The sequence below is a fragment of the Meriones unguiculatus genome, chromosome 18, assembly GCF_030254825.1.
Source record: "Meriones unguiculatus strain TT.TT164.6M chromosome 18, Bangor_MerUng_6.1, whole genome shotgun sequence".
In the NCBI taxonomy this organism is placed as follows: domain Eukaryota; kingdom Metazoa; phylum Chordata; class Mammalia; order Rodentia; family Muridae; genus Meriones; species Meriones unguiculatus.
In genome coordinates, this window is record NC_083365.1 from 75,534,098 (window position 1) to 75,549,299 (window position 15,202).

Genomic DNA, 15,202 nt, shown 5'->3' on the forward strand with positions numbered 1-15,202 from the left:
AATAAAAACATATATGGACATACTGCCTTTTGGTAACCAAATCATCATAGTAGTTAGTGCCAGATTTTCTAAGACAGTTAATGCTTTGTTAATTTTTGTATTTATAGACTCTAATATTCTGTCTTCTAAGTACTAGGTACATGTTGTTTGAGGGTGAATACACTCTTCCTCAGTCTTAGGGCTTGAAGAGTATTGGCAAATATTGGGATTTCTTAAGTAGTGTTCATTATATAGGAGATGTCCTACTTTAGTTTTTCTGTTGCTGACATTAGATCTTTATCAGCAGGGAAAGTTCCTACACACATTTTCAGCTCCTTCTTGGCAATGAAGCACCTTGCAAGTAAGTCAGTGTTGTTTTATGTCAGATTTTATGATGTTGAGGTTTATGAGTGCACTGGCCGAGTAATTATCCACAAATAATCTGCTTAAGATGCTGAACCCTACATAATCATTCATGTCACTCCCCCACCCTGCTGCCCATGTTAAAAATAAAACAATGTCAGGATAATAAAAGCTGCGGCTAGGAAAAATGAATAATAAAGCAAACATCTCTTCCGATTGCATGAACGCCATGAAATCAGGGCCGTTGCTCCGCTCAGTGCCAAGTGTCCTGCAAAGCTGTGGAGACTGTTTATTTCTCTCTGACCTCGAGGGTCCCAGTGTTTCCCAAATATAGCAGGGACTGTAGCAGACGCCGCACCTAAATTTAGATCTTCTCAATCTGTCTCAAACAAGGTTATTTAGATTGGGTTATTCATTCACCTAAACTAATCCAGTTAAGAGTGACTTAATTAGGGGAATAAGGTCTGCGGCCCTTTTCTGCCTGTGGATGGATGTTGTAGCACAGGGCTGACATATGTACATGGGGAGCCAAAACACGGCAGAAGTGAGGCATCTGCGCCACACTGCCTCCCACTAAGGCTCAGGGGACATGGCAGAAGAGGACTTAGAAAACTCTGGACAGAGTGCTGGGAATTTTATGAGAGAAGGGGGATATAGAAAGACCTGGAGGGGACAGGAGCCCCACAAAGAGACCAACAAAGCCAAAACTACTGGGCCCAGGGGGGACTGCAGAGACTGATGCATCAACCAAAGACCATACAGAGAGAGGACCTAGACCCCCTCTGCTCAGTTGTAGCCCATAGGCAGCTCAGTCTCCACATGGCTTCCCTAGAAAGGGAAGAAGAGACAGTCTCTGACATGAACTCGATTGCCTGCTGCTTGATCACTTCTCCCTGGTGGGGTGACCTAGCCAGCCCACAGAGGATGATGATCCAAGCAGCCCTGATGGGACCTGATAGGCTAGGGTCAGACAGTAGGGAAGGAGGACCTCCCCTATTTGTATAAGGGGGGGAGAAAGAGTGGAAGTGGGAGGAGAGGAGGGAGGGGGCTACAACCAGATACAAAGTGAATAAACTAAATAACAACAGCAACAATAATAATAATAGATTGTAAGAGCCAGAGATCAGAGAGGACCAGAGTGAAACAGTGTCTCTTGAACATGACAAGCTTGCTACACTCATGAACTCAGCAGCTGTGGTTGCCTGCACAATGCCTATACAAGAACAAGCCAGTCAATGTTCCAGGGAGGTGCTGAGGATGAGGTGCTCCTCTAGATGAGGAGCCATTGCCATTAGATGGCTGCAGAGAGTGGGAGAGCTCTTTCTTTACTTTTCTTCAGGGAATGACCACATACCATAAAATATAGGGAGCACTACTTGGACTCAGTGGGGAGGGAGGAGAATGCCATGGTCATGACTTAGAGCTACTGGAGAATGGGAGTCAGGGGTTGATGAGACAAAAAATAAATTGTTTGAAATTCTTTAAGAATTATGATAAATAGGTAAATAACTAAACTTTAATGCCCAACAACTAATTCAGGAGCACCTATTTCTACCTCATAAAAAAGACAATAAGTGTCAGGCACACTCCCACTTATTTAGACTGGCCTAGGTAAACATGCACAAACCAATATTAGCTCTACCCTGTGTATCAGTGAAATATTTCTTACTAGAGTGATGGGTGGCAAAGCAATTGTTTAGAGAAATACTGTTTTAGTATCAAAACTCCCCTTGGCTTCATTCCTATTTTCCATTTAAAACATACACAGATACTGAATTGATGTTAAAAAAATATAAAATGAGTTTCTTTATGTTATTTATTTAGATATATAATCTGAATGTAATTATGATTTCTGCATATGTTTTTTGTCTGATCATTTTAAAGCTTATGTTTTGTATATGAACTTAGATAAAGGTTATATTATATTTCAAGCTTCAGGCTCTTTTTATAAAAATGCACGTTTGGGTTTTTTTTTTTTTTTTTTTCCCACCAATGGCAAAAACCCTCAGGTCTGGAACTTTCATTCATGTGTACTGAAAGTTCATTGCCAACTAAAACTGAATAAATCATGAAATACATTTTTTTATTCATGCTTGAGAAATGCAAATCACTGCAGGCCACCTGCCCATACTCGCGTCTTGTGTGTTTTGTCTACAATTTGTTTTCCGTTTGTCCTAAGCACACAGCATTCACTGGCTTCTTATTTACTTGTTTTTGTCTGTCTTCAACATTGCTTCAGCCTTTCTGCACAAAATGCCCAGTGTTTCCAAACACAGAGCCTAGGAGGTGGAGTCTGTGAACACCCACTGTGCCTTCACCACCTCTCATTCTATCCAAAGGATACTGATGAGCAAGCCAACTGCAGCTTTCACTGTGACATGAATCGATCTGTGATTGTAGCAATTTATTTTTTTAAGAGTTACATTTTGTCTTCCGTTGATGGGGAAAATGGTGCTATTTGATAACATTTTGTGTTGAGGAAAGATGTAAAAGCTCAAACAAGGATGTATAGGGCTTATGTCTCACCTAACAAAAATGAACTACTTTATACTTGAGAATAACTAAAGGGCTGTTCACGAGAAAAACTATTACAATCATAAGAAAATGTCTTGGTCAAATCCTTTTTTCAAGTATAATCTCAGCTGGGAATGGTGGTATACACCTTAATCCCAGCAGTTGGGAGGCAGAGACAGACAGATCTGAGTTTGAGGCCAGCCTGGTCTACAAAGTGAGTCCAGGGCAGCCAGAGCTTGTTACACAGAGAAATCCTCTCTCAAAAGAAAAATTACAGTATCTATTTGATAGTATGTTTTAACTGAATGAAATTTAATATTAGCCTTTCAAGATTGAGTAGCAACAGATTGACTTTTCTTTTCATTCTTTAATTCAAACCAAAAAATGTTGAGTGGAGAATTGTGTGTATTTAATGCCTGGGCAAATAGAGATACCCTGACAGCCATTATTTTAAAGCCTAAGGTACTTTGCAAAAAATGTTTCATTTTATTATCTCTAATTATTTTAATATCTCCTATGATATATTTTTATACATACATCATATGCTTTTTTAAATATCCCTATATAGAGTAGACCTTTTTAGTGAAACTAATGTACTATCCAACACAGTGGACGGTGGGTAGGATACTTAAAATGAAACGAAACAGCTCTGTACCATTTAGGTTCCGGAGGCTGTGGGCAGTAGGCAGCTACCAATTATCTTCATTTGCAAACTGTAGCTTTGCATGCTACAGTTCATCAAGTCAGATAGTACTGAGAACTTCACTCTCAAGCATAATCACTTTATCATGGTCAGTCGATGTTGGGATGAAATGCTGGAAATGAGCAAACTTAGTTATGTTGCTGAGTAAAATCTGGTTTACTGCAAAAATTTCTCTTCTTTCATTTCAATAAAATGAGCACCTGACTGTGTTGATCTCTTTTATAAATGAAGAAAGTATTGTCACTGCATCTTGACAATACAGTGTTATCATGGATGCTAGGTTTACGTGGCTGGAGTATAGACATGAGAAGGAACTGAACTACCAAGAATATCAGAATGAGACACTTCTAAAACTCCATACCCTGCCATAGCAGGTAACCCAGCTGCAGACACCTGAGTTCTCTGGGGTATGTAGGTGACTTCATCCCTCCAATGTTTGTTACTGAGCTCCTAAACATGTGATTGACGCCACGTATTATACACCCCATGAAGTGACTGAGCTGCATTTGGGGTAGCCAGCAAGACTTAGAAACAGGAAGACCGTGTCGTCTTTCCAACCCTGTGTTAATTGCTCTCTAAGATGCAGGCTACCTTAACGGCCCTCAGACTCCTTCTACTCAGCATGGATTTACTAAACATCTACAGGTTCTGGTTACACATGTAAGGAAAGTGAAAGGGAGATATTGCTTTTTCCATCCGTATAACATTTGATTGCTTTCTGTCTGTGTGAAACATGCATGATAAAAGATGGGAGATGATTCCGTGGGCAAAGTGTTTGTCCTGCATAAGGACCCGAGCTCAGTACCCACAACCCATGAGAAACGGCTGGGCATTGTAGCACATGTTGACAGCCCCAGCTCTGGGGAGGCAGAGACAGGCAGGCCCCGGAAAGCCACACAGGCAAGGCTATTTGGTGAGCTCCCAGCTAGAAAGTAAAGACCTTGTCTCAGAAAGGGAAAGAGAGAGAGAGAGAAAGAGAGAGAGAAAGAAAAAGAAAAACATGGCTGATACACGGAGAATGTCCTCTGGCTTCCATATAATGGCCCATCTCTCTGAGAATGGCTTTGCAGCCAGTCCTGATGCGACCTGATAGTCTAGGGTCAGATGGAAGGGGAGGAGGACCTCCCCTATCAGTGGACTAAGGAAGAGGCATGGGAGGAGAAGAGGAAGGGAGGGCCGGATTGGGAGGGGCAGGGGGAGGGGGCTACAGCTGGGATACAAAGTGAATAAATTGTAATAAATAAAAAATTAAAACACACACACACACATGCACACACACACACACACACACACACACACACACACACAAAACAAATTACAGATACTTGTGGTCTGCCATGTAGGCGTTAGGAATTGAACCTGAGATTTCTGGAAGAAGAGCCAGTGTTCTTGAGGGCTGAGCCATCTTTTCAGCCCCTATGGCGGCCCAGTGAAATTCCCTAGCTAGAATGTATTAGTATTAAGCTAGAAGAAATTAATAATAAGTTATATACACAGGCTTTGGAACATAACCATCATAACGGTCTGATCGTTTGTTAAATGGTGTTTCCTTAGCACCGCACAGTATCTTGGCACTTGGAACACCTCCACAGGTCACCGCCTTCTTTATTTCCCACATTACATGGCTAAAGAAATAAACTTCACAGTAGTCAAGTACTTTTTTTTTACTAATTTGTATTGCTGATCATAGATGGAAGGTGGTTTCCACTTTCTTAAACTGAGATAGAGCCCACGAACTTCAACACGATATACCACATCCATGTCACATCAAATTTGTGGGTTTTGTAGTGGATGTCTTGTGCGATAAGTAGCTAGACTTCTCTTTCCACCAGAGTTGAAGAATGATGGAGAGCCTTGTTTTCCTGTCTCAGGTCCCTGGGGAAGGTGTGCAGGTGACTGCGGACCGGGCGGAGCGCAGACCCGGGCTGTGTGGTGCTTTCACATAGAAGGGTGGACCAGTCCCGTGTCCAACTGTGATGAAAGCAGCCGACCTCCGAAGGAAAGAAGCTGTTTCCGCGTGTGTGACTGGCACAGCGACCTGTTCCAGTGGGAGGTCTCTGACTGGCACCGCTGCCTGCTGGTTCCTGGGGCGCAGGGCCAGCCTCAGCCTCGAGCTGCGGAGTGCGTGACGGCGCAGCACGGCCTGCAGCACCGCAGCGTGCGCTGTCTTCAGAAGCTCAACGGAAGCATGGTGGCCAGGGAGATCTGTGAGCACTTTGCTCCTCCGCCCCCCACGGAGCAAGCCTGCCTCATTCCTTGCCCCAGGGATTGTGTGGTGTCCGAGTTCTCCCCGTGGTCCACCTGCAGCCAAGGCTGTGGGAAGAAGCTGCAGCACAGAACTCGCGTGGCCATCGCGCCCCCTTTGTATGGAGGTCTGCAGTGCCCGAATCTGACTGAGTCCAGAGCCTGCGAGGCTCCCGTTTCCTGTCCTCTTGGGAAAGAGGAATACTCTTTCAGCCTCAAGGTGGGACCATGGAGCAAGTGTAGACTCCCTCACCTTAAGGAAGTCGATCTCAGTGGAAGAAATGTCCAGGATTTTAGCTCTGATTCAAACGAGCAAGTCGCCCTAACGCATCAGAGTTACAAAGCACACCACCACTCCCAGCCTGGGGATGTAGAGATAGGTTTCCAAACCAGGCAGGTGTGGTGTACCAGAAGTGATGGAAGAAACGCCCTGCTAAGGTAGGATGTCCTTCCTGCTTATCTTTCGTTGACCTAGGATAGCTTAATGAGCACATGCATTAAGGCTTCTTTGTGATCTCTCTAAAGGTTAAAAAAATGTTAGTGAAGTTTGTAATTTGGAATTTAGAGATTTCTGTTCCATTTAAGAAGTTTTCTATTTCTGTTAGGAATGTCAGACATTTCATAGTGGGAGCAGCCAGTGTATTAAACTTCTATTGCGTTTCTCTTTGTGTGTCTGTCTGTCTCTCAAGCCTCGTGTGTGTGTCTGCCGCTATGTCTTGGATCTATCTCTGCCTCCACCTCCTAGCCCCCACCCTGTGTGTGTGCGGGTTTGCGTGTGTGAGTGTGTGCAGGTGTTACATGTATCCACCACGAGGGTCCGGGGGCTCCACCTCAGGGTTTCAGGCCTGGCAGCAGCCACCTCGCCATCTCTCCTGCCGCACAGTGTTTTACATTCTGTGATTACTGTCCCCACCACACAGAGGTTAAGCCTTTGCTTCTGCATTTCATCCCAACAATGGGTACAGACAGAAGGCTTCAGTGACTGGAGGGCTTTAGTGACGACCGTAATAGAACTAAATGGCTCTTTGTGCTAAGAACTCAGCTTTGCTCCCGAGCTGGTATACAGATGTGTCAGTGTTCCCTGCCTTTAACTATGGATCTGTGGGATTTTGAGTTTATTTCTCTTTTCACTTCTTTACTATATTTTCTACCACTTGAGACATTCTCGAATATCGGAGTTAAATGAAATTTTATATTAATAACAGCATCAAAACTTAACCCAGGACTGCTTTAGTTTTTAGGATTGCTTAATCAAAAATGAAAACTTGTATGAACAATAATTAAAATATTCTTTCTGGGTAGGGAATAAACACTTAAAAGCAATAATTTGTATATTAAAAGTGTATGAATGTAGTAATTTAAATATGTAGTCTAAGACATCACAACAGAAGCTCGTAGAGCCATGTTGGAAATGTTTAGTTTGCGTCCCTGCTCCTTAGATGGAAATGTTAGTAAACACTGATACCCTCAAATACACAATTAAGGAACCTTTCAGTAATACTGAAATCAGTAAACATCACAGTGCTATTCTCAGGCTGCACTCATTATCATCAGCGGCTCTTTCTTGAGAACACAAAAGGACTTTCCCGTGTAGTGATGTGATGATGGTGTTTTTCCTAAGGTCCTTCACAGGGGGATGTAGCTCATCTTTGATACTTCTTTCTGATTCATGCCATAAACAACCCACAAGGACTTTGAAAACTAATTTCTGCCACTTTACTACCTGTCTCTGAAAAGCCCCAAAGATTAAATAGTTGATTAGGACAATTTATTTGAACACATATGTGGGATTCTATAAAAAAATGTGTTTTTAATATTTCATATGTATTTCTTTCACAAACAACGCAGACAGAATTCCCATTTCACTAATAATCTGTTTATGTTCATCAGCTTCCTTTTTGTTAAAAAGTAGATTTTGTTTTATTCTTTCTTTTATTGAAAATCATTTTTTTTAAATACAATATATTCTGAATAGAGTTTCCCAACCCCTGCAGATCCTCCCTACCTTCCCTCCAGCCAGATCCATATCCTTATTGTCTGTCCTTAAAAAACAAACAAACATGTATGGATAATAATATAATAAGATAAAAAAAGAGAAAACAAAACAAATGAATCAGAATAGGACAAAACAAACAAAAGAAAAAGAAACAAAAATGATGAGAAACACATAGACTCAGAGACACACTTGTTCTCACACACAGGAATCCCATAAAAATATAAATCCAGAAGCCATTATATATAATTATAATATAATTACAGTTTATATTATAATTATATATTATAATATATTATTATGTATAATGGCTTCTGATTATATATAAATATATTTATTTATATATTTGTGTATATATATCAAAGAATCTGTAAGGTAGGACGAGAGGAAAGAAGGAAGGAAGGAAGGAAGGAAGGAAGGAAGGAAGGAAGGAAGGAAGGAAGAAAGGAAGGAAGGAAGGGAAAGAAGAAAGAAGAGGAGAAAGAGTGAGAGAGAGAGCAAGCGAGAGAGAGATGCCTTGACAACATTCTGAAATGCAGCCCCTCCAAAGATGTCCTTGAGCGCATTTTCTGTTGGGCATCTGCTGCTGGGCTTCGGCCTGCCCTCAAGAGAGAATTGTCTCCTCAGCGAGGCTCCCTTGGAGAAAACTCATTTCCATTTGCAGGTGTTTATTAATTGGAGCTAGGCTCAGGGTGAGGGACAGGAGCGCTGTGTCTCCTTCTCTCTGTCCGAGGGCCCTAGCAGGTGCCGACTGGCAGGCCCTGTGCATGCTGCCACAGTCTCCTTGCGTTTGTGTGAGGGTGTTGTGCTGTGTGCCAAAGGCTTTGTTTCCCTGCGTCCTCCATCCCACCTGCTTCTAGACCCACTTTGTTTACAGCATTAGACTGTAGCTGAGCAGAGTGGCAGCACAGAGTTCCCAGATTCTTCCTCACATCTGTGTGAGGGTATCAGATATCTGGAAACTGTACTCACGGACAGCTATGAGCAGCCATATTGGTACTGTAAATTGGACCTGGGTCCTCTGGAAGAGGAGGGAGTGCTATTAACCACTAAGCTAGCTCTCCAGCCCCGGCATTCTGTTTCTCAAAAGCCGTGTGGTCCAGGCACTTCTGTTATAGTACTGGGACCTTACAAAGGGTGTGTTATGAAGAGATACTATAGTTTAGGATCTTCAACACGAGTTGGCTTACTTCTGTGGTTAGGGGTTAGAAACCCCTAAATCAAGAAGCAGGTCCATTCCTTTCCTCACAAAGGCTCCCTTCCCCGCCTTCAGGGCCTTTTGCATGTGCCCGTGTGTGGAAAGAGAGAAGGAAAGAAAGGTCACATGTTCAGGATGAACTAAACTAAACTAACCTCATGTTTAGTATGAGTGCTAAGTCTAACCCAAGGGTCTTCTTCACGCCCTAGTCATTTATCAAAGTCCCCAACTCTAAAACAGGAGTGTAAATCTCAATTTAGGGTCACAATTTCATCTACAATATTCACTTGGTGATAATGGTTGAACTAAGGCCAGTAGCAATACATTTAGAGTCAGGAATTTGCATCTGTCTTCACTCTTCCTATAGACCACAGGTTGGACAGGTAGATAGTAACATGCCTCCACCATTGCATTATTTTCCAGAATTGACTTTCACTCTGTCCTTTCTAAGTCCTGGGATCCGCTACTCATTTCGCTGTCTTCCAACTTGAATTTTCAGTATGTAATATGTGTAACCCACAGAACTGAAATCATGTACCATGTAGCCTTTTCTGATTAATTTCTTTTCAATTACCAGTGTACATTTACATTCATCTATCCTATCATGGTTTCTGTTGTTACTGTTATTTTCGGTGTGTGAGTGGTATGTGTCTGCCTACCCAGACACTCAAAAAGGATGTCAACTGACATTACCTTGTGTCATGTCTCTCACTGAATCTGGAGCAAGGCTGGAAGCTACCAAGCCCCAGAAATCCTAATATCTACACGCCTAGCAACACTGGAATTACCTGTGTGTTCACAGGCACACCTGGCTCTTACTGTGGGTGCTGAGGATTTACTTCGGGTCCTAACACTGAGACACCCTTTCAGCTGCATACCTTCTTCCTTTTCATCACTGACTCGTACTATTGTATGGCACCACAGTTCCTTTTTCCATTCCCTGAGGATCATTTTGGTTGCTTCCAGGTTTGGGCTACTATGAATACAGTTACAGTAAAAAGAATTACACAGATATCTTTGCACGCAATGTTTCAACTCTTCCAAAAGAGTTCCAATGAGTGCAGTGACTGTGGGGAGAATGTGATTGGCTTTGGTAAGGAACTGTCAAGTGTGTGGCTGAAGAAATGGCGCAGGGTTGCAAGCACATGTCCTTGCTGAAGACCTGAGGCCGTTTGCCAGCATCCACACATGGGCATCTCACAATGGCCAGTCACTGCAGCTGTGTTCAAGCACACAGCACATAGCAAGGTGTTCAATGTGATAAACAACCCACCGATAGACACATACAGTTAAATTAGATCATAATATTAAAACTAGAAATGGCAACTCTCTTCCATTTTCTATTCCTACAGTCGCTGAGAAGGAAGCCGGCATCTGTGGCTGACACTGTACGATTGGGGTTGTCAGAGGAAAGCAGTGCTATCCCATTGTGCTTAGGTGTTTGTTCTTCCGCTTTCAGTATTCTCCCTCTGTGGTATTCCCTGAGTCTCCTGGAGCTACGTTTTGCTATCTATTGTTAACGTGGAGGTGGCACTCATAAAAGGTAACATTCATGAAAGGGTCCCCAGGGGCTGAGTCTTCCAGGAGCTTCCAGCTGTCCACCCTGAGCCTAGATCAGCCACTGTTAGGTTTCCCTGCTCTGCTATGGCTCCAGGGCTGATTTCTGCTCCTGCCTTTCTTTCAATAGGCTATGCTTGTTTTCCTCTGCCCCTTGTCTCTCCAATTTGGGGTCAGTTAATTGCCTTTGGACATCAGTTCTCTGAAGGATCTAAGAAAGTTTGTTGTTTGTTGGTCTGTGCTAGCTTCTATATCACAGTCCCTTGCATGCCTGGATGGGCACCAGAAGTCCCTGTGATCTGTTTAACATTTGCAGCAGCATATTGAACCAGAGCAGCTCTCTCCATATTATGCCATGAAATCATATCTCATGAACATTCATTTCATTTAGTCATCAAGGTTATGAAATGCCTCATATACTGCCATGGAATGATCAAGCTGTTAGGAAATATGGTGTTAGTGAGGGCGTTTCTGTATCTTCACCTTCTGCTGCCAAGACAGAAGCATTGCTCTTGCCAGGCATTTGAGCTTGTGGTTGACGGGACTGTCTCATTTCTCCATGACTCAGGGAACTGTGCTGGCACTGCCTTATGGGAACTTTATGAAGAGGTTGAAATATATCTCCCCAAAGAACTGCCTTTCTTTTCTCATTCCTTCTTTTCTTCCTGCCTTTCTCTGTAGTTGTACACACGCATATATTGGTTTTAACTAACTGGTTTATAGAGCCATTTTCTCATGTCTGTAGAGTATATTTTGAGCACATTCACCCTCCATTACTGTTGCTATCCTCCTTCCTGTTGACTCCTGTCCTCTTGCTATAGTTCCTATTCAGCGTTCATGTTCAATTTTTGTCTGTTTTCATGACTCAGTGAGTTTGCTTAGCATTACAGGAACGTGGGCAATGGATGGGTTATATACAGGAGCCTGGTTATTTATAGGCACTTAGTCGTGACTGTACCACTGAAAAAGCATTCCCCTCTGCCCCCAGCAGCCATTAGCTGGATGCAGATCCTCAGCGAGGGGTGGGGTTGTGAGTCCCTCCTCTCCGGAGATGGAACATCAAGAGTGTAAGCCTCATGCAGGTAATCACAAGGGCAGGAGGTCAGGGATGTGCTGGCTTGTCATCCTATGGTACGTTTGTTGTTTAGGAAAAACATCACTCTCTTTGTGCTCCAAGATGAACTTTCGAGTCTCTCCTAATTCCTGCGCTTTGTCTAAATGTACAATCAGCTTTTGCGTGGTTGTGCATCTGAAGTAGGCTCTGCTGCTCTTTGCTGGTCTCTGGAAGGCTGTGTGGTCACTGGGGTTTGCATTTCATCTGTTTTGACTATGGCGCCTGCTAGCTCTTGTGCCTGTGGCATAGGAAAAACCTGTTTCCACTTCCATAATGTAGCCTCTGCAGGACTTCGCTGAAAGTCACTTTCTCTTTCTAGGACACACCTTTAATGAATGCCCTTCATTGGCCATCTCATCGACCACCATGTCCTTCAATAAACACCCCCAGGAATTTTCCCTTCTCATTTAATGTTTGCAGTGGAGAGGCAGGGCATGGCCCTCTGTGCCTTTCCACATCATTGCTTTCCCTCTTGGATTTAAATCTTTCTTTCTTTTTATTTTAATATATTTATTTTATTTCAAATGTAGGCGTGTTTCACCTGCATGTGTATAACTGCATCATGTGTGAGCATTCCTCACAGAGGCCAGGCGAGGATGTCAGGTCCTTTGGAACTGCAGTTACAGATGGTTGGAGCTGCTCTTTGGATGCTAGGTGCTAATCCTGGTCCTGCAGAAGAGCAGCAGAGTTCTCTACCATTGAGCCATCACGCCACTCCCACAGTCTTTGTTTCTAATGGTTTCATCATGCTTCCTGATTTATCTCTTTTCTTTTGACAAAACTCTCTTTCTAGTTCCATTATTACTTTTAAGATACCTGTCAGGTATCTTGTTAGTCTTTTCTTTATCAAAGGCTACTGGCTTTTTATACCTTATAACTCATGAAATGAAACTGTCTGGACCATTTTGTCTTTTTTTTTTTTTTTCGATGCAGTTTATTCAGGAACCTTGAACAATCATCTGACCCTGGGGAAAGCCAGCCCACAGCTTAAATAGCCTCTGGGTAGCCAACCCCAGCATGCCACGTGGGCAATGCAGATAGGTCCACATACATGGAAGCAAGCCAGATCCTCAGCCTTATTGTACCTTTTATTGACAGAGTGGAGGTACATCTGTGTTGAGAAATAGGAGTAGGGCAGTGGTGGCGCTTGTCTCTAATCCTAGCCCTTGGGAGGCAGCCACACTTAGATCTCTGAGCTCCAGGCCAGCCTTGTCTACAAGGGTGAGTTCCAGGACAGCCAGAGTTACACAGGGAAACTCTGTCTTAAAACAACAACAGCAGATTCGTTAGCTTGGCAGTGTTGGTGTATGCTTTTAATCACAGTACTTGGGAAGCAGGGCAGAGGCAGACAGATCTCTATGAGTTTGAGCCGGACCTACAGAGTGAGGAAGGCAAGGGCTACTCAGAGAAACTCTGTCAAGAAAGAAAGAAAGAAAGAAAGAGAGAGAGAGAGAGAGAGGGAGGGAGGGAGGGAGGGAGGGGGGAGGGAAGGAAGAAAGAAAGAAAGAAAGAAAGAAAGAAAGAAGGAAAGAAGGAAAGAAAGAAAGAAAGAAAGAAAGAAAGAAAGAAAGAAAGAAAGAAAGAAAGAAAGAAAGAAAGAAAAGGAAGGAAGAAAGAAGGAAAGAAAAGAAAAAATGAATTGCAGGGAAAGCATCTGCAACCCATAGTTTTTGTTTTAGTGAATAAAATTCAAATGAATTTATTTAATTTTTATTTTATTCAGAAAACATTTGGTTATGGGAATCCTTTTAGGACTCGTGATCATGTGGACAGTGTAAATACACTTTAAAATTCTCAGGCCACGTTGGTTGAATAAATGCCATACTGTACCCCCAGAGAGGAACACCTGAAGCACGATACATGTTCAAACTATAAAGATTACAGCATTCAAAATCTCAGATTCAATTGCTATTTTATTTATTTGTGTCTCTAAACTGTAGCTAGAAACACATTTACCCTTCCTGTTCCTCACAAAACATTAGCAAATGTCAACTGCACCCAAAGATGCTTTTAACAATTTGTTCTTAAAAAGTATTAGAGGCCATATGATTTCCTCTTGTGTTACTGATAATAGCTTTTTTCCATTGCATCTTTACTTTCAGATCTGCTTTTCCTCCTCATCCACACTGACATAATTTTATTTGTAATGTATCGGACATTACCATAGTCTTTGAGAGTATTTTACAGGTCTGTGAATGTTAGTCCTCTTTCTCTTGGCTGGGGGTATTCTGCAAATGCCGGTGAAACCTAGCTCACACAGAGAACAGCGTCTGTGTTGGTTTTTAGTTTGGGAGAGGAGTGAGGTGATGAAATTGCTGTCGTTTCTCAGCAGTGGTGAGTTCTCGTGCCTTTTAGCATTTGTCTCGCTGAGTGGGGGAGATACTCAGTGTACTCACGTTTACAGCTATTTTCTCTTCTTGACCAATTGTTCCTTTTCTTCTCCTTTGCCAGTGATCAATGATATATTTTTTTAAAACAACAGAATTGAACCTTGATATTTACATTTATTTTTCACAGTATGTTTTTATTATTCTATCCCCTCTTCTACCTCCTCCTAAACCCTCCCCAGCTTCCTATATGCCCAATTCCCTGTTCTTTCTGGACCTTGATCTTTTAATTGAGTAAGCCGCTCGGTGCCTTTTCCTGGCAGGTAGAGGCCTAGGCAGTTAAGGCTATCAAGGAGAGTTTACTAGTTCCTGTGGTTAGCTACTGTTCTGCTTTGTTGGCTCACCATTACACTTTTCTTCCTCCCTTGTTAAAATTAGGAATTTGCTGGTTTACCACACTGGACAAGATGGATTCTTCTTAGCTCTTCCTTTGTTTATTCCTCTTATGGAATTTATTGGGGTTGTCCTTCTTCTTACTCTGTATATAACATTCATTCATGTATGTTTTCCAGTGCTGGTTTGGATGTCCTGAGTTGCTTTCATCTTGGAATAGTCTTATTTCTTCATAATTTTTAAAAGATGACATCAGTAAATATAAAAATATTGGTTGACAGTTGTTTACGTTCAGGGCTTGAAATATATCATTTTATTCATTCTGTTGACTGCTGATGAGAGATGTGCCTTTTGTTCTAACATTTTTATCTTTTCATGTAAAGTCACATTTTTCTTTATAACTTTTCATATTGCCATTTTTGTTTTGCAAATTTGATGTCTTAACTATGATATTACATGATTATTTTGTGGTTGAATCTATTTGAGGTTCTGCATGCCTCTTGTATTTGGACATCTGTTTTTTTCTAAGTTTGGGTAATTTCTTGCTGCCTTTCCTTTGAAAACATTTTGTTTTAGCCATTGCCTTGGCTTCTTCTCCCCGATGAAGCTTAGTGATAGCCTCTTGAACATATAAGAGTACATTGAAGTTATATAGTGCTCACTTGATTTTTTTTCATCTACTTTTTTTTATTATTATTATTTCACTATGTCAGCCATCATGAAATCTTTTTTCCTGCTTTGGGCTTTCTAGTCATGGCGTTTCTCATGTTGTTTTTTATTTTAATTTTATTGGTTAAGATTTATTTCCAGCATTTCT

At 42.1% G+C, this 15,202-nt stretch overlaps 1 protein-coding gene across 3 annotated transcripts in view; it reads left to right on the forward strand.

Annotated features, from left to right (window-relative positions):
* Nucleotides 1-15,202, forward strand: part of Thsd7b (thrombospondin type 1 domain containing 7B) — an 844,758-nt gene that overhangs the window by 301,347 nt on the left and 528,209 nt on the right. For all 3 annotated transcript variants that reach the window (XM_060372003.1, XM_060372004.1, XM_060372005.1), the window contains exon 3: nucleotides 5,431-6,241. In XM_060372003.1, the coding sequence (XP_060227986.1) occupies nucleotides 5,431-6,241 (811 nt within the window). The remainder of the gene's footprint in view (nucleotides 1-5,430; nucleotides 6,242-15,202) is intronic.